The sequence below is a fragment of the Lactuca serriola genome, chromosome 5 (genome assembly GCF_051521515.1).
Source record: "Lactuca serriola cultivar US96UC23 chromosome 5, Lser_US96UC23_V15, whole genome shotgun sequence".
Classification (NCBI taxonomy): Eukaryota; Viridiplantae; Streptophyta; class Magnoliopsida; order Asterales; family Asteraceae; genus Lactuca; species Lactuca serriola.
Genome location: NC_136412.1, coordinates 156,712,929 through 156,737,744, shown reverse-complemented (window position 1 = coordinate 156,737,744; position 24,816 = coordinate 156,712,929). Strand labels below are relative to the sequence as shown.

At 39.9% G+C, this 24,816-nt stretch overlaps 1 protein-coding gene across 1 annotated transcript; it reads left to right on the top strand.

Annotated features, from left to right (window-relative positions):
- The first annotated feature begins 9,758 nt into the window (after positions 1-9,758).
- Positions 9,759-12,136, top strand: LOC145049908 (uncharacterized). Its single transcript, XM_078998245.1, has 7 exons — positions 9,759-10,071; positions 10,152-10,365; positions 10,524-10,842; positions 10,927-10,983; positions 11,082-11,195; positions 11,307-11,554; positions 11,767-12,136. The coding sequence occupies exons 1-7, from the start codon at positions 9,759-9,761 to the stop codon at positions 12,134-12,136; spliced, it is 1,635 nt and encodes a 544-aa protein (XP_078854371.1).
- The last annotated feature ends 12,680 nt before the right edge of the window (positions 12,137-24,816 follow it).

Sequence of the window (24,816 nt, the reverse complement as noted above, 5' to 3'; positions counted from 1 at the left end):
CGAAGGAATAGTTGACCACTTATTTAAGGTCTAAATCTGATTAGATCAAGAGTTCAGTAGTTGCATTGGATGGCTAACTCTCTGTTGATTAACGGAGAAGTATTGCTGCTCTTATAGTTGATGACCTGTCCAAGTGGACGACTGTTGGAAAGAGTGTCCAATGTCATTAACTATTGGTAATATTTCAAATAATAACAGGGTTCTTTTGGGTTACCCTCAAGACCCAAATTGAGCAGAATAAATGAAGTAGAAATTGGTTTATTAATTATTATGGTTAATAATTAATTAGAAACTAATTGGAAATAAATTTTGGAAATTAATTAAGAGTTGAATTAATTAAAGGGTGAATATTCATTAATCGTTAGTTGGTTAATCAGGAATGTTCTAGAACCCTTATAGAATTAGGGTTGGATGAAAATCACTCCATCACACATGGGAAAATGAGTGAATTTCATGGTTAGGCTCGTATCTCACATGGGAAGGAGTACAAAACCTAGTAACAGATCTAAGGCTATAAATAGGGCATTAGGGATTTCATTCTTCCTTGCACCGTGGCTTGAAGTTTCACCAACCCTTCTTCCTTGTCCTATAAGGATGATTTCTAACCCTCTTAGGGTTTATGAATTAACCCTTATCCTAGTTATTTTTATTCTACTCTTTGGTGTTATTGGTTGTAATACCATTAGAGGGATTCTGGTTTGGGTCTTCTCATCCACGTAACTTCATGGAGGATCAAGATATGAAGCATGGAGATCAAGGGATACATAAGATGTAGGTTTTTCTTTTTTGTATTTTCGTTTTCTAGGGTAGATGTAATTAGCAAGAAACCATGTATCCACAGGTTTCATGTACAATAAGGTGTCTTGTAGTTTCGATTTTTTCGCTACATAGTTTAGAGTGTATTTAATTCGTAGAAAACCCAACACCAAGATGGTAAAGTCAATTTCTTATGACTCTACTTCAGGTACATCCATTATCTAACTCCATTGTTTTACAAGTTCTTATTGATAGACTCTTAATACAAGATATGATGATCACATTTTGATGATATTGCACGATGTAAGAGAAAAATGAAGCTTAAGCAGAGTGAGCTACATCGGATCGTGAGAAATGGACTTTTGTCACATGGTGTAACGTCCGGAACCTTAGAGGTAATTAAAATTAATGACTTTTGGATTTTGGGTGGTACCACATCATGATAAAGGCACCCTATGACGTGGTGAGGGTTTATGCGTCGAAGATTTTAAATGGCCGCCACAGTGTGGCAACCTATGGCCATAGCGTGTGTAACGCCCGTAGATCCGGGCTAGTCAATTTAGAGATAATAGGGGTCGAAAAAAACTTTTCGGCAAAATATTATTGAGAATAAATAATCTTAACCAAGTTGTAGTATATGTTATAAGGTTTCCGTACATATAAAGAGCGCCGAAATCCGAGTTATAACGAAGAAGTTATGACCCGTCGAAGTTTTACGGCAAAACCGGCACGACACTGGGAGACGTAAATAGTGAATTTATGATGGAGAACTTTTTATCCTTAGTGATCTAAAGTAAAGTTTTATTATATGTTAAATCGAGAGCATCCATAAAAAGAACGCCCAAATCCGACTTCGTATGAGGAAGTTATGATTTTTCTAAAGATTCGGCTTAGCAGTGCACGACCCGAAACTCGAATTTTAGTTCGAGCGGTTTTTGACTTACACGACCTAAATGAGAGTTGAAGATCTCATTAATAGGAACTCAACGGTAAAAATACAGAAGAAAACAGAGTCCGTATGTAGAAGTTATGAATTTTACGCGGACGTTTAACAGTATCATCTCCTTGCTGTTAAATTTAAGATCGGTCGAGAATTAGCCGACGGAGTAAAAATGAAAGTTGTAGATATTATCTTTACCTACATGTGGATATAAAGAACGTAAAAAACGGAGGTCGTATGTGAAAGTTATAGATTTTAGAAGTTGGAAGTGTGCTGTGCGAAAATGGGTGATGTGGCACAATCTTGGCCATTGCTTTCTCCCCAAGTCTTGCCACTAGATGGTGACATGTGGCACCAAGTTCAGCCAATTTTCACCCTATAAATAGAACCTCTCCCACCCTCATTTTCTTCACACCTTTCTCATTCTTTCTTCTCTTTACTCTCTCTCTCTCTAGAACCTTTCTCTAGCCCCGAAACCCCCCGAAAAGCCTAGGGAACCTCCCTAGCACGAGGCAGAAGCCCCGGAGTGCTCGAAGGCTCTGAGAAGAAGAGCTTTTCGGCTCGGGAACGCTGCTCCAAGCAAAGCCCAATTTTCTATAAAACCCGCTGTAAGTGAGCTACGCCTACGCTATTTTTAATATATCGTTTATTTAATTATAGTAACGGTATTAGGAACTTATAATAAGTACTTGGGCTATTATTATGGGCTATATAAGTATTGTTTGACGCTTATATAATAGTAATAATAGCTAGACTATTAATTAGCCTCGGCGAATAATAGACTAAACTCTAGTGGTAATAATACTAGGTTTCGTCGAAGGAAATGATTTTTAAGAAGCGAAGCGCTGTCTGAGTTCGGATTCACCACCTTTTCAAGTGAGTGCATAGTTACTTTCAGCTTACACATAGATATGAAGTATTTTATATAAACTACGTGTTATGTGTGCATATTACCTGAATACTTGCTATCTATGCTGGATGAACATTTTTATACATGTTTTCAATGATTTAAACTGTATATTTATTTTATATCTATGAAAATGTTGGGGTAAAACATGGGTAGATGTATTAGTTGCTGTGTGATAAAATGAAATAATGAGAGGCCTCATTATAGATGTTATTGATGATGCAGTCATCTAGCGGATTATAGATGACGACCACGGACTATTCTACACAGTCTAGTGGAACACTAGCAGGCTCGCAACCTGTAGGTGTTTATTTGAACTGTGTGTTTATTTGAACTGTGTGCTCACCAGATGTACTCCATCCCCCAAATGGTTGCCTTAAGGACATTTATTGCTGAGGAATCCCCTTAGCAATAGTGTCCGTCCCGATGATAATCCTTAGGATAGGTCCCTTATGATAGATGCTTAGGGACGTAATGTGAGGATAACGGGAACAGGTAATCGGGTTATTGTTGGTTGAGGAAATTAATAAACTTATTTATTGTGGGTTGAAAACCCTATGTGCTCACCAGGCTCCCAAGCCTGACCCACTCAGTTTCTTGTATTACAGGTAGTGGCGCATGAGCATAGATGTGATATCTTGGGATGAGAGATTAATGGATTTTAGGCCTGTAAATACGGAATAATGTAGTAAGGCCTATGTTGTATTGTTTATGCTTATGATCTGTATCGAACATGACATCCTGAGTCTTTTTAATGAAATACATTTCTACAGAAATGCTTTTGATAAATCTCTATCATATTTTGTTTTGGGACAAATTCCGCAACACTTTTATTTAAAATGTTACTCTGATTTTTAAACAAAGCATAAACACAATCGGTCTTTTCTGGCAGTGATTTTTGGGGATGTCATAGCGTGGCATCTTTTTAATGCGAAACCATATATTTCCAGGGTTTTCACTATATTTAAGGGAATGTGATGTCTAGGGTTTCTCACCCTCAGCCTCCATCACACTCTCTCAGCCTCCAAGCAAACCTAACTCCCTTTATTGCTCTCTAAGCTTTTTGGTGTTGATTTTTGAAGATTAGAAGAAGGAGGAGGTTACTTCTAGACTTGGAATCAGCAAGCCACTCTTCTCACCACCTTATTGTGCATCTTTTCGACTCTTTTAAGTCCCCAAGTTCCAAGCTTTCTGATTATATAATGTTAGATCTTGTATTTTGTATCATTTCTTCTTGATCTTGTCAGATAGGATCGAGAGACTTCATAAAGGTTGCAACTTTATGAATCTCTGGATCATTTGGAGTAGTTATTTGTTTGGATCTGATGTTTGATGGTTGGTTTGTGCCATGCATAAGTTTCTGGTAATAAAACCCCATTTTTTACCTAAGTTGAGTCCAAGACTTGCATTGGACATCCACGTCTAGAAAGCATCAAACTTTAGGATGCTTTTGGTGTTATAAGCGCTTTTGGAGAAAATGAGCATGACACTCAAAGAATTAAGTGGTTCTTGATGAGTCATTGCCACTCTTTAGCCATTTTGGATCTAGGACTTGAGATCTAGACCTCTTGGTGGGTCTTAAGTGATAAAGGTGCCAACTTTACCCTTTTGGACATTAGAGATGTCCAGATCTGGACATTGGAACCCTTAGAATTGAAAGATTCATCTTAACTCATTAAGATGTTTTGGATTCAGTTCCCACATCGTGGCTTAGTTTACCATGGTGTGGCGACTAGAGGATTTCGTGTCTATTTTGTCGTTTGAAGGCCACGACGTAGACGGTCCATCTTAACCGTTGATTTTAACTTTTGACTATGACCTAGATTTTTACTAGGATTTGAACTAGGGACATTTTAGGTAATTTGGTCTATATGTTGAGATTGTGTCATTGAATTTATTAAGGTGATTGGTAGAGTCGATCTCAGAGCTACATGTTATTCATTTTGCTTATCTGTCTGTGAGGTGAGTCTCCTCACTAGATCCATGGGTCGAAGGCACTAATGATGGCCCATTACTTTGTTGTGTAGAATGCTAGTTTTCTTTGTGAAAAATGTATGAAAGACTAAGATCAAGCCCTTCGAAACTGTATGAAAGACCAAGATCGGTCCCCTGGCACTTCTATGAAAGACCAGGATTTGGCCCTCGACATTGCAAGGAAAGACCTTTATTTGGCCCATGGCAGGAAATGATTGTAAGACTATGATTTGGCCTATGACATTCACTTTATTATGTATAGTATGTGGTGTTTTGGGGAACTCACTAAGGTTTGTGCGTACAATTTATGTTTATGGTTTCAAATACTTCTGATTCGAAAGGGAAGGGCACAACGCGAAGACACATCATCCTCCTTTCATGGTTTCCACATTTGAATAAATTTGTACTCTGATGCTTTAAATATTATGAATTGATATGGGTTTTGAACGATTAATGAATGACTTGATAAAATTTTAAATGAAAATTTTTATTACTATTTTTGGGATGTTACAAGTTGGTATCAGAGTCTTGGTTTGAGGGATTCAGGCACACTTTCGGGTGTTAAAACTCAAACTGAGGGAATGATAGTTTTTCTTAAGAAAATGACATTAAACTTCTAAAGAGATTTTTATGAACAAGATGGGGTGTGATGCTTGCAATCATCCGAGCTCAAGGAAGTGGTTCTCAAAATTGCCCATGCCTATGTATTATGAGTAGTATACTTGATATGAGAATTGCATGCTAGATTTGGGCTAAAGATACCTACAAGAATCATATGATAGAATTGGCTGATTTTCATGACGACTTATAGCCTAGGGGAACTTGATGCTATGTATTACTTGGAATTGATATCAACTTAGTTATTTCGAAGTGTATGCTTTATAAGTTGTATATGATTAGGATTGTATAGGCCTAGAACGATCAATTTAGCCTCATTTCATGTTCCTCGTTTAATTGTGGACTTAGGGTAGAATCTTCATTTGACAGTCTATGTGATCCTATTTTGTGTACAACTTGCGTGCATAAAGAAACTAGAGGTGTTGATTGAGGTTCTTGTTAATGCGAGTAAGGAGATTTGAGATTTCCTAGGAGAACCTAGGATACATATGGTGTATAGCATAGGATTGGTATATGATTTTAGTGTGGTAATTTGGAGGAATCAGGATTGAACTTGTGGAAGGTATAGGTAGTTGTTGAAGGTAGTATTGGGCACATACTACTGGAAGCACTGGATCTGTACCTGAGATAAGAGCAGACCTAGAAACGCTAAGGAGTCCTGTATAGAGGAATCCCCTTGAATCCTTTGTTGATTGTTTATATGTTGTGTTTTAGTTGGGAGGATGGTGATGATTACTCTAGGAGGTTCTAGCTTTGGGTCTGGTTTAGGCTCCGACTCTGGCACATAATAGATTGATGAGCATCTGCACGAGTTCATTTCGGCTAATGTGTAGAGTTCAAAATGTGTTGTGAGATGTCGAAGCGTCTTTAGTGATGTTTAGTGTCGAAGTCTATTTTCATGTAATCGAATGTATGTATTTCATAAGGGCATTTTAGAGTTTGAAACTTAAGTATCTTAGAACTTATGTATTTTTTGTATGCTTCTGTTAACTCCTATAAATAGGAGTAGGTATAGGAGTAAAAGTAATTTTTATGAACTTGAAAACACATTACTCTCTCAACTCGTTTACTCTTTCAGAAGGATTAAAGAGTCAAACATATTATATTTACGTTTTGTATTCTTGATTCAATTCATACTTTGATTTCATCTTATTCACTCAATTCATACGAGCTATATTTGGTATCATAGTAGGATTCTTTTAGTTGAATTCTGATTTTCTCGTGTATTCAAAAGTTTGGAATCGCTATTTTCGATAAAGAAATATTCTGCACTTTTGATCTAGAAAATATTTCTGATCAACTTTTTTGATTCAATAAATCAAGTGTTCTTTCATTGTTTTCTAGAAGATTCATTCATTAGATTCTGCTTTCTGAAGCTTTTCATCACTTTGTCCATACATCAATGGCGAACTTCAACATGAACACAATGACTGGTTTCTCTCATCTTCTCGGTTCTTAAACCAAAACTCCAATGTTGATTCCTAAATATTACGAGTAATGGGCGGATAGAATGGAAGATTATTTGAATGGGATTGATGAAGATCTTTGGTGCTGCATTACCGGTGGAAATCGTCTTGCAGAAAGGCTAGAACAATTCGGAACTACTAGTTCTGCTCCTGATGTTGTATTGCAAACAAATAAACAAAAGGGAAATAACAAGAGATGTTTACGAGAACTTAGCGGTGCTCTTCCACCAGTGGTTAACAATTACGTACGTGGTTGCAAAATAGCAAAGGAGATTTGGGATACTTTGAAAGAGAAGTATCAGGGAAGTGACAAGACTATAAAGAGCTCTCTGAAGCAGTGTTTGCTCGAATTGGGAGAATTCAAGCAAAAATAAAATGAGACTATAAAACTCTATCATGATCATCTTAACGAGTTGATTTTGAAGTGCAACCGATATGGAGTCAATCGTTCTACTCTTGAGTACAATCTTACTTTCTTAACAGGACTTCAAAGGGTGTGGAGAAACATTAGTTTGATGATTAAGGCACAACAGAGTTACGATAACTATTCACTAGGAGATCTCTATAATGTTCTAAAAGCTCATGAAAGTGAGATCAACGAAATAGCTGAAGAAGGAAAAATGAATTTGGGAAGTCCTCTTGCATTGGTTTTGAAAGTGTCAGGAAAAGAGTCTGAAGTCGAATCTGTTGAGATTGATGGTTCTGGTGATGAAGGTTTTCTCATTTATTCAGAAGATGAAGTTGTGGCTTATTATTCGAACAAAAAGTTAAGAAGGTTTTAAGAAGTCGTTCAATCTGAAGTTCAAAGGAAACAATGATTTCAAGGGAAACTCATCGTCTGAGAATAATGTTAGAGAAGATTCAAAGGTTGAGAAGAAAGAGAGAAAGTAGATTCGACATCCTATGATTGTGAGAATAAGATTTTTGAATTGTACAAAGTTCCAAATGATTCATATGCATATAGTATTGTTAAAATAGATGAATGTTTAGATGCTAATGATTTGGTTCATATTGTGAATGAGACTTTGACTAAGACTAAACAAATTAACATTTTGAAAAAGACTGAGAATTGGACACTTGACTCTCTAAATAATTTTGCTGATATCGAAGATAACTATGACAATATTAGTGAAATTAAGGAAAAGGAAACTGTTGATTGTTCCCGGCTATCAGTCATTAATGTCACTTCATTGGGTAAAGGTAAGGGAATCTATAATGATTCATTGGAAAAAGTTAAGACTGACAGACCCTCAACTTCAGAAGCTCATGATAATGATTATGTGCAAGTCAAAGATAATGCTAGTGATAGTGATGAGGATGAAACAACGATTCCCATAGTTGTTGATCAGGTTTACGATGAAATGGAAAAATGCGAAAAAGTGATGAAGGAGAAAGGTCCTCATTATATAGAATCGAACTCAGTTGTTTATCCAAGTTTCAAATGCACCGACGATATGGTATTTCCCAATCAAGTGTTTGTCACTACAGGAAATGGAGACAAAGTCAATCCTGAATTTACCAAAATTGTTGATGAAGACAACAAAGAAGCAACGAAAGAAAGGTTTTTCTCAAACCAAAGCACTGTTGAAAATACCTTAAACAAGAACTCATCTACTTTTCAAAGCAAAAAACCAAAAAGGATTTGGGAAGTTTAAACCAAAAAAATGAATGATGATAAACAACCAATTGAACCAGTTTCTCAAAATCAAAAGACAAAAGCACGAATTTTCAATGAACAAATTCAAAAAGTTTCAATATAAGAAGTAATTTCGATGTCAAAAGCTCGAAACAAAGTGTATTGGAAAAATATCAAGTCTTTTGAGAAACCAAACGATTTTGCACAAAAATTATCTAAAAAGAAAACAACTTAACAAGTTAAGACTTTTTCACAAAATAAGTCTTTTGATCAGACAAAACCCACTTAGAAATAAAATGATTTTTCAAAATATCATTTAAAAGTTCAAAAAACCATTCAAACACCATTTGTTCAAAAACCACGAAATGTAAATTTTGTTCAAAACCAACAACAAAGGAATTTTCTTCCTTGTCGTCAAAATTCAAGGTTTTGACAAAATAATTTTATAATAAATGGTTTTCAACATAAAGATCAAAGACGTTTTCATTAATTTCAAAATCAAGGAAGACTTTCAAATGATCAATATGTGTTTAATCGTATATCGGTTGATTATAACAAACTTTTTCCAAACCGCTATCAAACCCATGCATAATCATCATTTCCAAAAGGAAAATTTGAAAAACTGGGAGTTAGAGGTAAGAGAAACAAACCATTTAACCCAAAACAACCTCACTTTACCAATCTTGTTTCGAAGCAGAAAGTCAAAGCTTCATTTGTCAAAGGGCAAACTAAAATGAAGAATATAAATCATTGGCTCAAAGACAAAGGAAAGTCATATCAATCAGGAAAGTTTTCTCAGGAAGAAATTACAAATGCTTACAAAATCTATTTGAACAAGTCATCAACTGGGATTTTTTCATCAATGGAATTGAATCCTTATATTCAAAAATGGAAAGTGGTTCCCAGAACAAAAGTTGACGCAAAACGAACCGCTAAGGAAAAGGGAAATTCAATTTCGAACCTAAACCAATGAATAATTTCATTTCGATACCTAAGTCTATAGAAGTTGACTTGATCGACAGCTTGAAATCAAAGGTTCGAAGTTGAGTGTTAGGATCCTCATTTCACAATGCATTTTATTCTAATCACCAAGGACCCAAAAAGCCTTGGGGACCTAAATTCTTTATTTGAGTGCAGGTATTGTGTCACGAGCAATATCATGAACATTGGTATATCGACAGTGGTTTCTCTTGTCACATGACATGATGAAAGGAAAATTTGCATGATTATAGAAGTTTAGAAAATGTTGGAGTCGTGAAATTTGGAAATAACCAAATATACAAGGTTAAAGGCTATGGAAAAGTTACAAATGGAAATTTTACAGTTAATCAAGTGGTATACGTCGAAGGTCTTAAACACAACTTGGTTAGTGTTTCACAACTTGTTGTGGGCACTGGTAATCAAGTGGTCTTCGAGAAGACTTTTGAACATAATCGTATCATTAATGAAACTGCTCAAGTAATGATCGATTTCATCAAGCATATGAAACTCAGTTTGAGAAAGAAAGTCAGAAAGAGTTTTGAACATAATCGTATCATTAATGAAACTGAGTTTCATATGCTTGATGAAATCGATCATTACTTTATAATGAATCTCAAGGATAATCTTCCAAAATTTCAATCCAAAGTTGATGAAGGGATTTTCTTGGGATATTCGCACAATTCGGTAGCATATTGGGTGTTGAACAAGCAAACATGGAATATTGAAGAAACTTTCAATCTGTCTTTCGATGATCATTATGTCAAACGTGTCGAGAAGACTTTTGAACATAATCGTATCATTAATGAAAAAATATTGAGTCTGAAGTTGCTAATTTAGTTGATCTTGATTATGAATTAATTTTTGGTGTTTCAGATAGAGCAATCGATGCAAAAGTTCATGCTGATGATAATCAGATTCCTAAAGCATCAAAACATTCTGATGGTTCGACAATAACTCGGGAAGATGCCGATTTACTTTCTACAACAAACTCTCCAATACATGTTGAAAGTCACTCGGTTTTGCAAGGTGATCAGGTGGAGGGGGAGCACTTGGATTCGAATTTTGATGTCGACGAGGAGAAAAGGAGGTCTGAATATTGATGTCGAGAGGGAGCGTCACAATTCTGATCAAATTGTCGAGGGGGGAGCATCACAATTCCGATCCAATTGTCAAGGGGGAGCAAAATGGATTTATACCTAATGTTTCTAATGTACAAACTGAATATTTTTATAATGTGACTGATAGTGTGTCTAATGCATGTGAAGGTTCAGAGTCGGATGAAATGTTCGAAGATGAACCTTTGGATTTTGATCAGGCATATCCACCACTAGATCGATGGACTTGCAATCATCCTAAAGAACAAGTTCTATGTGATCCTCAAGTTGGAGTTTTAACAAGGGCTCAACTTCATGCTAAAAATGAGGTACTGAATAAAAACCAAGAATTTTCCATGTTTAATGTTTTTATTCCAAAAAGAGAACCAAAATTAGTAAAGACTGCTTTGGAGGATCCTGATTGGATTGTTTCCATGCAATCTAAACTTGTTGAATTCGAAAGAAACAAGGTTTGGTGACTAGTTCCAAAACCTAATGATGTATCTGTCATAGGCTTAAAATGGATTTTTTTTAAAATAAAACTAACAAAGAAGGAAATGTGGTCCGAAACAAAGCAAGGTTGGTTGTTAAGGGATATTCGCAACAAGAAGGTATTGACTATGATGAAACCTATGTAGCTGTCACGAGACTCGAGGCTATTTGAATATTTATTGCTTATGCAGCACACAAAGACTTCGATGTTTATCAGATGGATGTCAGGTGTGCTTTTCTCAATGGAGTATTAGAAAAGACTGTTTACGTTGAACAACCACCAGGTTTCGTAAATGATCAATATCCTGATCATTTCTATATTATTGATAAAGTTGTTTATGGCTTTAAACAAGCACCTCGATCCTGGTATGCAACTCTTACTAATTTCTTGAAACTCTCATAGTTTAGACAAGGATCTGTTGATCCCACTCTATTTCTATAGAAAGTGGGGGATCACTTGATGCTCGTTCAAATTTACTTAGATGATATTATTTTTGGTTCAACTGATCCTTCATTGTCTAGAGAATTTGAGCATATGATGAAAAGTAAATTTGAGATGAGTATGATGGGCACGATCAATAATTTTCTGGGACTGAATATTCGTCAAAGCAGAGAAGGAATTTTCATAAATCAAGAGAAGTATTCTCGTAATCTGCTTGAGAAGTTTGGGATGACGAATATATCGAAGTTGTGAGTACCAATGACTGTCAGCACACACTTAGGACCTTCGTTGGACAAGCCTGTTGTTGATATTACGTTGTACAGGAGCATGATTGGTTCATTACTATACTTAACTGCTAGTAGACTTGACAGTATGTTCGTTGTTTGAAATTGTGCTAGTATTAGTCGAACCCTAGGGTACCCCATCTAACATCTGTAAAGAATATCTTTCAATATCTCAGAGGGACAATGTCGTTGGGTTTATGGTACCCTTCGAAGACATGTTTCTTTATTCAGGCATTTTTTGATGCAGATCTTGGTCGTTGTCAACCCGACAGAAAAAGCACTTCTGGTGGATGTCAAATTTTGGACAGGAAGCTTGTTAGCTGGCATTCGAAGAAACAAACTTGTGTTTCAATTTCCACAGTAGAAGTTGAATATGCTGTTTTTGCAGCTTGCACTTGTCAAGTCATATGGATACAAAGACAACTTCGTGATTACACAATCAACGTGAAAAATATACCTTTGTATTGTGATTCACAAAGAGCAATACGCATCTGCTATAATCCAGTGCGACATTTGAAGACAAAGCACCTCGCACTCAGATATTAGTTCATAAAGGATCATGTCGAGGATGGAAATATAAAGGTTCATTTTGTAAAGACAATGGATTGACTTGCTAACATTTTTACAAATTCTTTGGATGAGAAATCTTTTCTAAGGATCTTGTCTAGATTAGGAATGCTCAATGCAAATGCTATTCCAAACATTTCTTCAACATGAAATAACAAGGAGTTGAAATACCGCCGAAGCATTTAGAAGTTATTGTTCACTATTCAGCATTCGACACCCTTCGTTTTTGAAATCCATTTAAATGGTTAAGTTCATACTACGTTGACTGTGGAATCGTTTCTGTGTTGACATATCTTGTATGGATATCGATACTTCATATTTCGAATGTCAGGTATCATTTTATTGTTTTTATCAATCAAAAATACGAAAAAGATTTTCTTTCTTTTTTCTTTAATTTTCAAAAACACCAAAACTAGAAAAATATTTTTTTTCTTTTGTCTTTAAATTTCAAAAAAAAATTTCAAAAAGATATCTTTTTCTGTTTCAATTTCAAAAACCAATAAAACAAAAATATTTTGTGTTGTTTCGTGTGTTTAATGATTTTCAATATAGATCTTTATCGGCATATTATTATAACATCCCGAAATATCAAGAGTAGAGTTGAAGGGCTAAAAGAGTAAATTGGGAAAGAGCGACTCGGTGAGTCCATGGGTGGACTCAGCGAGTAGAGTCGCGACTTGGTCGCGTGTCAAGTGGCTAACTCGGCGAGTCAGTAAGATGGACTCGGCGAGTAGGCACTGAATGGAGAAAACCCTAATTCTCGGGGTTGAGCCCTATATCAAGAACATTATGTTTCTTCCCCAGCCTCCTTATCACCCCCCTTGAGTTCCAGAAACCCTAATTTCGTGGAGAAACCCCATTGTTGAGCAATTTGGAGCTTGGAGAGGTGGTTGTTGAAGAGATCTTGAAGAAGAAGAGGTTTGGATCAAAGGGCTTTGCAAGGATTCGGGATAATCTTCTCTTGGAGCTTCCTTTTGAGGTATCATTCCATTGTTTGAGCTGCTTTTGTCTAGATTCTTCATTTTGGGGGTGTTAGAGATCATATCTTTTGGTGTTTTGGAGTTTAGAGGTTAGATCTAAGGTTGCTACCTCAGATCTGGAATGGAGAAGGGTTGGAATGCCTGAAAGTCCCTGTGTTTGAGTGTGTAGTGAAGCTATCATGTCCCAAACCCTAGCCCTAAAGTGTAAAAGGCCTAGATCTCTTTGGATTCACGTAAAGTTTGCCACTTTACGTGATGGATGGGTTGTAGGAGGCTAGATCTATGTTTTGGATCAATTGCATGGTCTGGAGTGCTTCCGTATGGATTCAGACCGGTGGTACTCGGCGTGTCACATGGGTGGACTCGACGAGTTGCTTGAAGATGAGCTAGAACTCGACGAGTTGGAAGAACAACTCGACGAGTTGGAAGAACAACTCGGCGAGTTGGATGAAGATGGCCTGGAACTCGACGAGTTGTATGAACAACTCGGCGAGTAGGTTGAAGATAGCCTTAGACTCGGCGAGTCTGTCCTTGGACTCGGCGAGTCTTGTCGAAGAGTCCCAATATTGTCTGGTTGAGTCGAGAATCGGCGAGTCAAGGGATGACTCGGTGAGTTGTGGGCGTGTGGACTCAGAGTTGTTGGACTCGACGAGTCTCGGGGTGACTCGGCGAGTTAGGTCGCGGATTGAGGGAAGTCCTGAGCTTGGGGACTCGGCGAGTCATCGGGTTGACTCGGCGAGTAGAGTCAGTCAGGGGTTGACTTTGACTTTGTCCAAGGGTTGACCAATTGTCTTCCGGGGGCATTTTGGTAATTAAGGGTATTTATTGAGTTGAGTGTTTTGGTGTTCAGTGGAGGAGTTCGTGTCGGAGTTTGGAGCAGCGGGATCTTATCCTTTCAGTCGGCAATTTCGAGGTGAGTTATCCTCACTATATCAACAGGGTCTACGGCACCAAGGCCGACCCTTATCGGAATGAGATCCGGGTAGTTGTTGTTATGTTATTGCTTTGATATGTTTGGCCGGTGCGGCGGACCAGTCCCATAGTAGACCCGAAGTGCATGGCTGTTCTGTGATCGGATATGTTATGGCATGTTATGCGTGTATGGTATATGTGGTTGATATTTTGGGGATATCTCACTAAGCTTTCGGGCTTACAGTTGTGGTTTTATGTTTTTCAGGTTCTTCAGGAGATTGTGGCAAGGCGAAGGCGTGATCGTACCGCTCCTCATGATTTTGTAGTAATGTGATTCTGGGAATGCGTTAAATGTTTTGTATTGAAACCTTTTTGTAAAGATTTAATGGAATCGAGTTGTTTTTGAAAAATTTAAAATTGGTTGTATTTTTCGGTCGTTACAAGTTGGTATCAGAGCCTTGGTTTGAGTGAATTGGAGGAACACACGTGTGACTCCAGTCTCAAATCGAGGAGAGTTTTCAAAAAGAGAGTTTAAAATGGTTTTCAAATGAGTAAAGGAGGACGCGGAGGTACGATCAACCGGAGCCAGTAAGTAACCCCAAAATACCATGCATGTTATTTGTTTTTGAGCTTTGGTAGAACAGCATGCTAGTGATAGGCTAGGGATCTTCAGGATTTCATGATAATGTTGCCTGATTTGTGATGCCTGTAGCCTAGGGTTTCCTTGTGGGAGATTTTTAGAGTTCCTCTAGTGGTGAGGGTTGAGAGTTGTTATGCATGTTTTCACTAGGGTGCTGTGGTAGTACTTCATACAAATATGGGTAGGTGTGGAAGGTAGTATGGGCCCGTACTACTGAAAGCACAGGACCCATACGCGTATCAGGGAAACCATGGTCTCTAGGGTTGGGTTGAGAGGGTTGGATCCCAGGTTAATGGGAAGAGTCTGAGATTTTGTGTGGTGTTTTTCAGTATGGAGATTCTTAGGCATGATGAGAGTGGATCCGGATCAGGATCGGGAGCAGGAGAGGGAGTTCCGGGCGGGTCAGTACCACCCGAGGTTATCGGTCAGATGAGCATGTGTGAGTTGGATGCGAGGATTCGTGAGATCCTGCATGATGAGATTGCTGAGTTGTTCCGGGCTGAGTTGTCGGAGCTATTTGGGTCGATCAAGACCGCCATGGTTGAGTATTTTGATGAGCGCTATGCAGCTCTCACAGAGACGGCTGCCGCGGCGGCTACAACAGCTGTAGCAGCGGCAGGGGGAGGAGTTGGTCGGGGCTTTCAGTATCGGGACTTCGACAATACGAAGCCTCCCACCTTTGATGGAGTTCAGGACCCGATTGTTGCTATGAGGTGGTTATCGGACGTGGAGAGGTGTTTCTTCACGTGTTCATGCCCTGATGATCAGAGGGTGAGGTGTGCTCTGAACCTGTTGAGGCCCGGGGCGAAGGATTGGTGGAGATTGACCACGGGGTCATATTCGGATGCGCAGAGGGCTGCGGTTTCATGGGACCAGTTCAGGGAGATGTTCAGTACTCGTTATGTTCCGCAAGTTGAGAGGGAGAGATTGGCTCAGGAGTTCCTTGAGCTGAAGCAGGGTTCAAAGTCGGTGACTGAGATCACCAGGATGTTCACTGAGAGGGCAATGTTTTGCCCAGAGTTCGCTTCAGAGCAGGCTCAGATGTCTCGATATCTGAGCATGCTCAAGAGGGATATCAGAAAGTTCGTGTCTACCCAGAGGTGCGAGACCTTGTTGGAGTTGCAGGAGGCCGCTAGGCGGCGTGAGTTAGAGATTGAGTTGCAGTTGCGTAAGCTGAGGCTGGCTCCGGTGCAGTCGCAGCCAGCGCCGAAACGGTCCAAGACCGTTGATGATAGAGTGGGGGATCTGAGCAGCCACACTTGTGGGAAGTGTGGGAGGGTCACACCGGAGTTTGTAGGTCCGGTGGTGCATGCCGCAAGTGCGGAAAGGAGGGGCACTATGCGAGGGATTGTCGACAGTCAGCGCCGGTTCGGGATTTGAGGATTTGTTATCATTGTCATCAGGTTGGACATTTGAGGGTCAACTGTCCACAACTTGTTGCGGGACTGGTGCAGGCTCCAGCACCGGCCACTTTGAGGATCACGGGTGGAGGTCAGGGTGGAGTGGAGCCCCCAAGGGCTCAGGGTCGTGCTTATCAGCTTGTGGCAGAGGAGGTCAGAGCAGTGCCGGATGCAGCTGCGGGTATGTTTCTTTCTTGATATCTTGTGATTATTTGTGGTGTTTTGTTTATGTGCTGGTATCTTTGTGTGGTTTTCGATGCGGTATTCGTCGTTTTGAGAGTTTTGGGTTGGTTATGGGTTATTGTTTTGGGAATTTCGTTGGTTATCATCCATGAGGGTTATTAGTGGAAACCTGGCATTGGGCTGAAGGCCGGGTAGCATCTGCTTTCTGAGGAGTGGTTAGATGCAGGTTGAATTTCTTTCGAGCGGGTTATTAGTGTTGATGTGGGATCTTGTCAAGGTTGTTTATGCCTGTGTAAATTAGTCCGCGTGTAAGTGTTGGTTTTGTGCAGAGTTGTTATGGGAGGTCGGTGATGGCAACCGGTGGTTGTTAATCAGTGCTACAAGTGGGGGAGAATTGGAAAATTCTCCTGGAGATCGATGAGTATTTGAGGGTGCTTAGCTGATGGGATTCGGCAGTGTTCCGTCAGTCCAGAGTGTAGGCTGATAGGAGCAAGTGTCGGACATGCGGGGCGGGATACAAACCTAGGGCATTCAATTGTGGAGGGCCTGGGAGCAGGCCGGGATCGAGCATGTGCGATTGAGACAGAGTTCGGAACCCTTAAAGGGCTAGAACAGTATGCATGGGAGGATTTCCGGGAGAGATAGCTCAGGATGATGAATGCTAGTTGAGCGGTACGGATAGACTGAAGGCCGGTAGGCGTACCAGTCAGGCCGAAGGCTCGGAGAACGGTCCAGCCAAACTGAAGGCACTGAGAGCGGTCCAGATTGGCTGAAGGTTCTGAGAGTGGTCCAGATTGGCTGAAGGCCTGGTGAGGCGGTCCAGTCATGCTGAAGACTCTGCAGGTATTGTTGGATCAGTTCGAGGGTATCGATTGAGTTTGTTGCGATGTGTTAGCGTTAGAAGTTCTGGCCCCGGGTAGTGATCTCGAGTAGTTGAGATAGTGCACGGGATTGAGAGTCCCTGCGATTAGAGTCAGAGTATGTATGTTGGATGGATAGCGGATACGCTATAAAAGGGTGGTGTAGCGTTGGGCAAGCACCGTGGCACTTATCGGAGTGGCAGTGTGGCCAAGTGGATTCCTTGGTAAAGGAAAAGAGAGAGGTGTGTAACTCCGAGAGGGAGTGCAAGTTCACGGAAGTGAAAGCAGCAGAGCAGAGTTATGATTAGAGTAATCCGAGTATGGTCATTGAGCGGCGTGTTTGCGGCAGTGGAATAGAAGCACATCCGGTTTGGGATGTCTGCTGAGGTCGCGGAGGGAATTCCGCAGGGGTAGAGCCAAGAGGCTCGGAAGGGATGCAGGGAGAGAGTCTTGGGCTCTCAGTGTGATCCTGATCAGGGAATTGGGTATGTATTAGTGGTTCATCCTGGGGGATGTTTGAGGGTATCATCAGTGTATCGGGTTTTCCCATCCTGAGGGTGCTAGAGCTAGTTCAGCATGTGTATGTGATTGCAAGAGGAAAACTCATGGGAGTTGCTCTGAGATTGAAGAATGGGTCTTTCCGTCAGCATGGAATGGATAGAGTGGGATTCGGATCGGGGATCCAATGGTTCATGGTTTTCTAGCTCATATGGGTCGGGTGATTATTGAGATTTGGAGCAGTGATGCATCATGGGTAATTCTCAGTTGTTGAGTGTGATTATCAGAGGGTACAGCCGATGCCCGGGTTGGAGACGGTGGTCAGGACACCGCAAGGAAAGAGGAAATGAGTTTGAGTTTCGATGGTTATGCCTTGAGGAACCTGGTCCGGTTAGGGCCAGGTGGCGTGTCGTGGGAGTATTTTGGAATTGAGTTGCCGCAGGCTTCGAGGACGAAGCCTAATTTAAGTGGGGGAGAATTGTAACATCCCGAAATATCAAGAGTAGAGTTGAATGGCTAAAAGAGTAAATTAGGAAAGAGCGACTCGGCGAGTCCATGGGTGGACTCGGCAAGTAGAGTCGCGACTTGGTCGCGTGTCAAGTGGCCGACTCGGCGAGTCAGTAAGATGGACTCGGCGAGTAGGCGCTGAATGGAGAAAACCCTAATTCTCGGGGTTGAGCCCTATATAAAGAACATTATGTTTCTTCCCCAGCTTCCTTATCACCCCCCTTGAGTTCCAGAAACCCTAATTTCGTGGAGAAACCCCATTGTTGAGCAATTTGGAGCTTGGAGAGGTGGTTGTTGAAGAGATCTTGAAGAAGAAGAGGTTTGGATCAAAGGGCTTTGCAAGGATTCGGGATAATCTTCTCTTGGAGCTTCCTTTTGAGGTATCATTCCATTTTTTGAGCTGCTTTTGTCTAGATTCTTCATTTTGGGGGTGTTAGAGATCATATCTTTTGGTGTTTTGGAGTTTAGAGGTTAGATCTGAGGTTGCTACCTCAGATCTGGAATGGAGAAGGGTTGGAATGCCTGAAAGTCCCTGTGTTTGAGTGTGTAGTGAAGCTATCATGTCCCAAACCCTAGCCCTAAAGTGTAAAAGGCCTAGATCTCTTTAGATTCACGTAAAGTTTGCCACTTTACGTGATGGATGGGTTGTAGGAGGCTAGATCTATGTTTTGGATCAATTGCATGGTCTGGAGTGCTTCCGTATGGATTCAGACCGGTGGTACTCAGCGTGTCACATGGGTGGACTCGACGAGTTGCTTGAAGATGAGCTAGAACTTGACGAGTTAGAAGAACAACTCGGCGAGTTGGATGAAGATGGCCTGGAACTCGACGAGTTGTATGAACAACTCGGCGAGTAGGTTGAAGATAGCCTTAGACTCGGCGAGTCTGTCCTTGGACTCGGCGAGTCTTGTCGAAGAGTCCCAATATTGTCTGGTTGAGTCGAGAATCGGCGAGTCAAGGGATGACTCGGTGAGTTGTGGGCGTGTGGACTCAGAGTTGTTGGACTCGACGAGTCTCGGGGTGACTCGGCGAGTTAGGTCGCGGATTGAGGGAAGTTCTGAGCTTGGGGACTCGGCGAGTCATCGGTTGACTCGGCGAGTAGATTCAGTCAGGGGTTGACTTTGACTTTGTCCAAGGGTTGACCAATTGTCTTCCGGGGGAATTTTGGTAATTAAGGGTATTTATTGAGTTGTGTGTTTTGGTGTTCAGTGGAGGAGTTCGTGTCGGAGTTTGGAGCAGCGGGATCTTATCCTTTCAGTTGGCAGTTTCGAGGTGAGTTAACCTCTCTATATCAACAGGGTCTACGGCACTAAGGCCGACCCTAATCAGATTGAGATCAGGGTAGTTGTTGTTATGTTATTGCTTTGATATGTTTGCATCCTGAGAGCTAGGATGGTATATGTTAGAGACCTGATTGAGATCGGTATCCTGAGAGATAGGGTGATGCTATGCTAGTGACCGGTTAGGTCGGTATCTTGGTTAGGATGATGATATGTTATGTGATATGTTTGATCTGCTTGTTGGCTGTCAATTGTTATATGTTTGTATGTTTATGTGCACATGGTTGTTTGGACTGGAGTTGGGTTGAGGCGGGTCCTGCTTTGTGCTGTAGGCCAAGATACCCAGGGCGGACTGGTTGTCCCGATGGCCTAGCGAGCGGTCCGGATAGGTTGTAGGCCCCAAGAGGGCGGGCCAGACGTGCCGAGGCTCGGAGAATGGACCAAGCCTACTGAAGGCCCGGTGCGGGCGGGCCAGTCATACTGTAGACTCAGAGAGTGGACCAGGTGGATTAAAGGCCCGATGCGGGCGGACCAATCACACTGCAAACTCGATGTATGTGGTTAGATTCGGAGAGTGGACCAGGTGGATTGAAGGTCCAGTGCGGGCGGACCAATCACACTGTAGACTCGAGGTTTATGGCTAGACTCAGAGGGTGGACCAGGTGGACTGTAGGCCGGTGCGGCGGACCAGTCACACAGTAGACCCGAAGTGCATGGCTGTTCTGTGATCGGATATGTTATGGCATGTTATGCGTGTATGGTATATGTGGTTGGTATTTTGGGGATATCTCACTAAGCTTTCGGGCTTACAGTTGTGGTTTTATGTTTTTCAGGTTCTTCAGGAGACTGTGGCAAGGCGAAGGCGTGATCGTACCGCTCCTCATGATTTTGTAGTAATGTGATTCTGGGAATGCGTTAAATGTTTTGTATTGAAACCCTTTTTGAAAAGATTTAATGGAATCGAGTTGTTTTTGAAAAATTTAAAATTGGTTGTATTTTTTGGTCGTTACAATTACGGTGGTTATTGCTTCGTGACTATGGGACATGTATAATTTCGAATCTTTGCACTATTTACGTGTCCCTAGAAGCATGCTGATTTATGTCGGCTTAAGCCTCATAGACTCACTGTGTTTTGAAGCCTTAATGGATCACTCATTACGAGGGTTCCTTCCCAGTCAAGCTATATTCGCATTAGTCGACGAGCTAACTTTCTCTTCTCATTTTCAGTTAAAATATTTTCTCTATGTCCATATCATTCATAGAGGTACACGTTGGTTCTTAAACAATATTTTTTCTTCAACTTAGTTCTTCACGATTCACACACTTCACTTGCGTATCCTCGACATCTCTGGTAGAAGGCAATCAGAATGTAGATATTGCACAAGTCTGTGTTAATGATCTTGATTCATGAGTCCGTGATGATAGTGAAACCCCATATTTCCAACTTTTAAAGGAATAGACAGTGAACTTTACGTTCAAGATTATAACGAAACATTTGTTTCAGTACCTTCCTTCGATATTTAAAATTGTTTTCCTCTCATTTTGCATGATCTTGATAAAATGTTCTTTACCCAAGACATTTTTACCCAACAGGATCCAATACTTATTTTTTTGGAATATGATTTATGTCTAAATATCAGTTGGAATCTTTTTCACTTTACAATTTCATTTCACCTTTGCTTGTCCTTGACTACATTGGTCATACATGCAATTTTGAGCATTGAATTCATACTTATGTTAAGTTGTGATTGTGAAAAAAATTTAGCCTACCTTCGCAGCCTAAACAAAAGAAGCCCTTCAGTACTCCTTTAAGAGTATTCGATTGTATTTCATGGGATACCACAAAAGCAATTCGATATCTCTCTTTATATTGAATGAAGTGATCTTTTTCTGGGATCCATCCGCTTTTATATCGCATGTTGATTTTATGTCACTATATACACCTTTTTTATCTTGGTTCCCATTATCTCTTTAGCATAAATTTGCAAAAAAATCCTTGAGGTGTCGAGTATTACCAACTCAAACCTAGATTTCACAAGTCTAGCTATGATTTCGTTTGTCATCCCCAAAGCGAATGCGCCTTGCCTCGAAACAAAGGTTCAATGACAGTTCATAGGGCCTACGAAACGATTGATTGATGTGACGGTTTGGTTACTTCACAATTTTGCAAGAAAATTTGCTCATTACTTTTCAGACATGGCGACTTTTTATGACAACAACCCCACTTTCCTAAAATACACATGGCAGACTTTCATTGATGGCTGGTTCAAATTTAAATTATATACTTAGTATAAAACGATTATGGGGGTCTCAAATCAAAACTTTACGCATCTTAGTTGAATATTTTCCCCAAAATCTTATTTCCTTATACGTATCTCTTCACACAATTCTCCAAAACCCTAACCATCGCGGCATCAACTACTCATGTTGATCCATCACAAACTACTGATGAAGCCACATCTCAAACCCTATTAAATATTTAGAGTTCTAATTATCAAGTTTAACCAGACGTGTCCAAGTACCCAAAAGAGTTACAAATGTTGATCATTGCTCTTAATCACTCTGTGCTATCAACGATCATGACTTCTTCTTTTTCCGTGCCTGTGACTTAGTTATCTTTGGCCGGTGCTACTGTTGTGTTCAATAAAACCTCTAAAGTCGTGACTTTTCAGTTGGCGAATGAAAAGAAGTATAAGCTCACGAAGAAACACTTTGCACAGATCATGAAACTTCCAAACACTGGTTTGTTTTATGAAGAGACGAATGAACAGGTGACACATATGTTCAATGAAATGGGTCATAAACCTTCACTTACTGGACTCAGTCAATTCCAGAAGTCTTCTATCCCCTGTATCTAGAATTTTCTAATTGGGATTTTTCTCCATTGCCTTACAGGTCGAAGTGTTAGTCATGACAAACCCAAATTGGAGATATATGCCTTAATTGATGGGTTATACTATGATTTAAATGTGGATTATGTTACACAGCGAGAGGATTTTGGCACATGTATTTCACACACCAATGTTGCAAATGGTGTTTCTTGTGCTAGATATTAGAATTTGATTCTACAATTGGTGTATGAGAAAGAAGGAATTCTCGTTCCATCTCATGTTCCAAAAGTAGAGTTCACACTCTATCAACATCCGAAATATGCTGATGATAATCCAGTGGTTTTTCCTTTAGTAGCACGAATTCCTGACGCAAAGCTTCAGACGGTGGATCCAAGTAATACAGTTCTTGTTGCTTATCTGACAACAATCAATCTGTATGTGAAATTATGGGTTTTGTTTCCCAAAGGAATCAAAGGTACTTCGAAATGTGGTAAAGGGTCAAAGAAACCTAAATCTGATCAGGTGATAGTGGAAAAGGAGGTTACAAATCCGTTTAAGATCTCGTTGCTCACGAAATTTAAAAGGTTGTGGTTCCTTCGAAAACATGAGTTCTTAAAAAAAAAAAAACTAAGAAGCCAGCACATATACCTCGTCTTTCACCAGAAAGGCCTATTTTTGACGAAGTTCTTGATAATACTTTTTCTTCACCAAAGGAGGATTCTATATCAAAACTCAAGAAGATTCGCAAACCTCAGCTCAATCGAAGGGGTGTGATCATTCGTGAACTTCATGCTCCTATTTCTCCTGCTTCAATGAAACAAACAGTGCATTCCATGTTAAAGAAGATCAAGAAGAAGAAGAAGAAGAAGAAGAAGTAATTGGAAGATCCTCTAGATGAGATTGTTCAGCAGAATGATTTCAAAGATGGTAGTGATCAATCTCATATTCACAATGCAAATATTGGCTCGAATTACCTCAAAGGAGTTCTCCAGTCAAGTCAAATTTTGAGGCAACTGGAAATCTTGGTAGCTCGGTGAAAGTATCTACTACAGACACAACTACTACTTTGGGTGATTCTTCAAAATTTTCCATCCCTGAGCAGACCGTAGTCATACACGCGAAGTTTCGATGGCTGAATCCATAAATGTCAACAAGGGTGATGACATGTCAACTTTCGAATCTCAAGGTAACACTTTTTTTGCAACTTCATAAGTTCCTATTTCCCTTATTTTTTATCCACACTCAAAACTTCATTCATCGATACTTCTACTTCCATACCACCATTCCATACACCCATTCTTACTTCTTTACCTGCTTCAACCTTATCACCTACTTATTCCAACATCATGAATCAACCCATTACTTCTCTTTTCTCTTCCCAATCCACCAAAGTAGAAAAGCCAATTCTAGAAGAAGATCAAACTAATAATGGTGATGATGACATGGTCTCATTTGCAGAGATTCAGTTCGACCCAAAGGAGGACAACATTCTTGATCATATGCTTATGTGAGGAAAGCATTTCAATATTTTAAATCATAACCTGAATTTGTTATTACATATTCAGGTTGATACGAGTGGTCGAAACATTGTCTATGGGATTGAGGTTGATTTGTTGCTCAAGTCTCAAGAGCATCGATTGAAGGAAGAAATGGAACAAATTGAAACGAAGCACAAAGATAAGTTGAAACGTCTTGTTGAGAATTTTCAGTTTGAAGTTAAAGAACTTCATGAAGTAGCTAAAGAACGACATATACTTTTTCTTGAAGAGGTTAAGAAAGTTCAAGAATCTGTCAATACGAAGGTGGAGTCCCTCAAGTCTGAATTGTCGAAGGAGCTAATTAAGCTTGAACATAGTTGTTTCTCTCTTCATAACAAACTTGTTGTTGTTTATGAGGTTATCCAAAAACTTGTTGAAAATTTCATGTCATTACCCACCAAGGATTCACAGGTAGTTACAAAGATGTAAGAAATTATGGCAAGCTTAAAGGAGTCGATTTTGAAGTTTGATACTTCTCCTAAATCTTCTATTTCTCAGGAGTCTTTATGATAAATGTTTTCTTCTTTAGAGTCAAATCTGAAAGTCGAGCTTGATCCTCTTCTAAAGCTTGTGAATCCGATGCCAACAGATGCCCCACCTATTAAAATAGGGGTGCAAGGGGGAGAAAAGGGGTTTGGCTCATCAAAGGATCCTGATCAAGGAAAGGTGATTAGGAAGGTGATCAGAACGCAAATTACAACATCACTTCCCACTTCTATGTCAACAACCTCAACCACAATGACTTCAAAGTCATTAACCCGAGGCATAGTCATTGGTTATACTACTATAGATTCAAGTTCGAAACCAACATCTTCGAATCAAGTTAAAGGTAATAGAGGGAATGGTATTGTGAAAGAGATTTCGGAGGAGGAGAAAAAGAAGAATATTGAGAAAGAAATTGAAAAACAAAGACAGGTTAACAACATCTTGAGGCAAAGGCAAGTTGATCCACCAAGTCTTGATAAAGGAGATCCAACCAAACAATATTGTTATGAAACAATTGAACAAAATGTATGTTCTAGAGAGATGC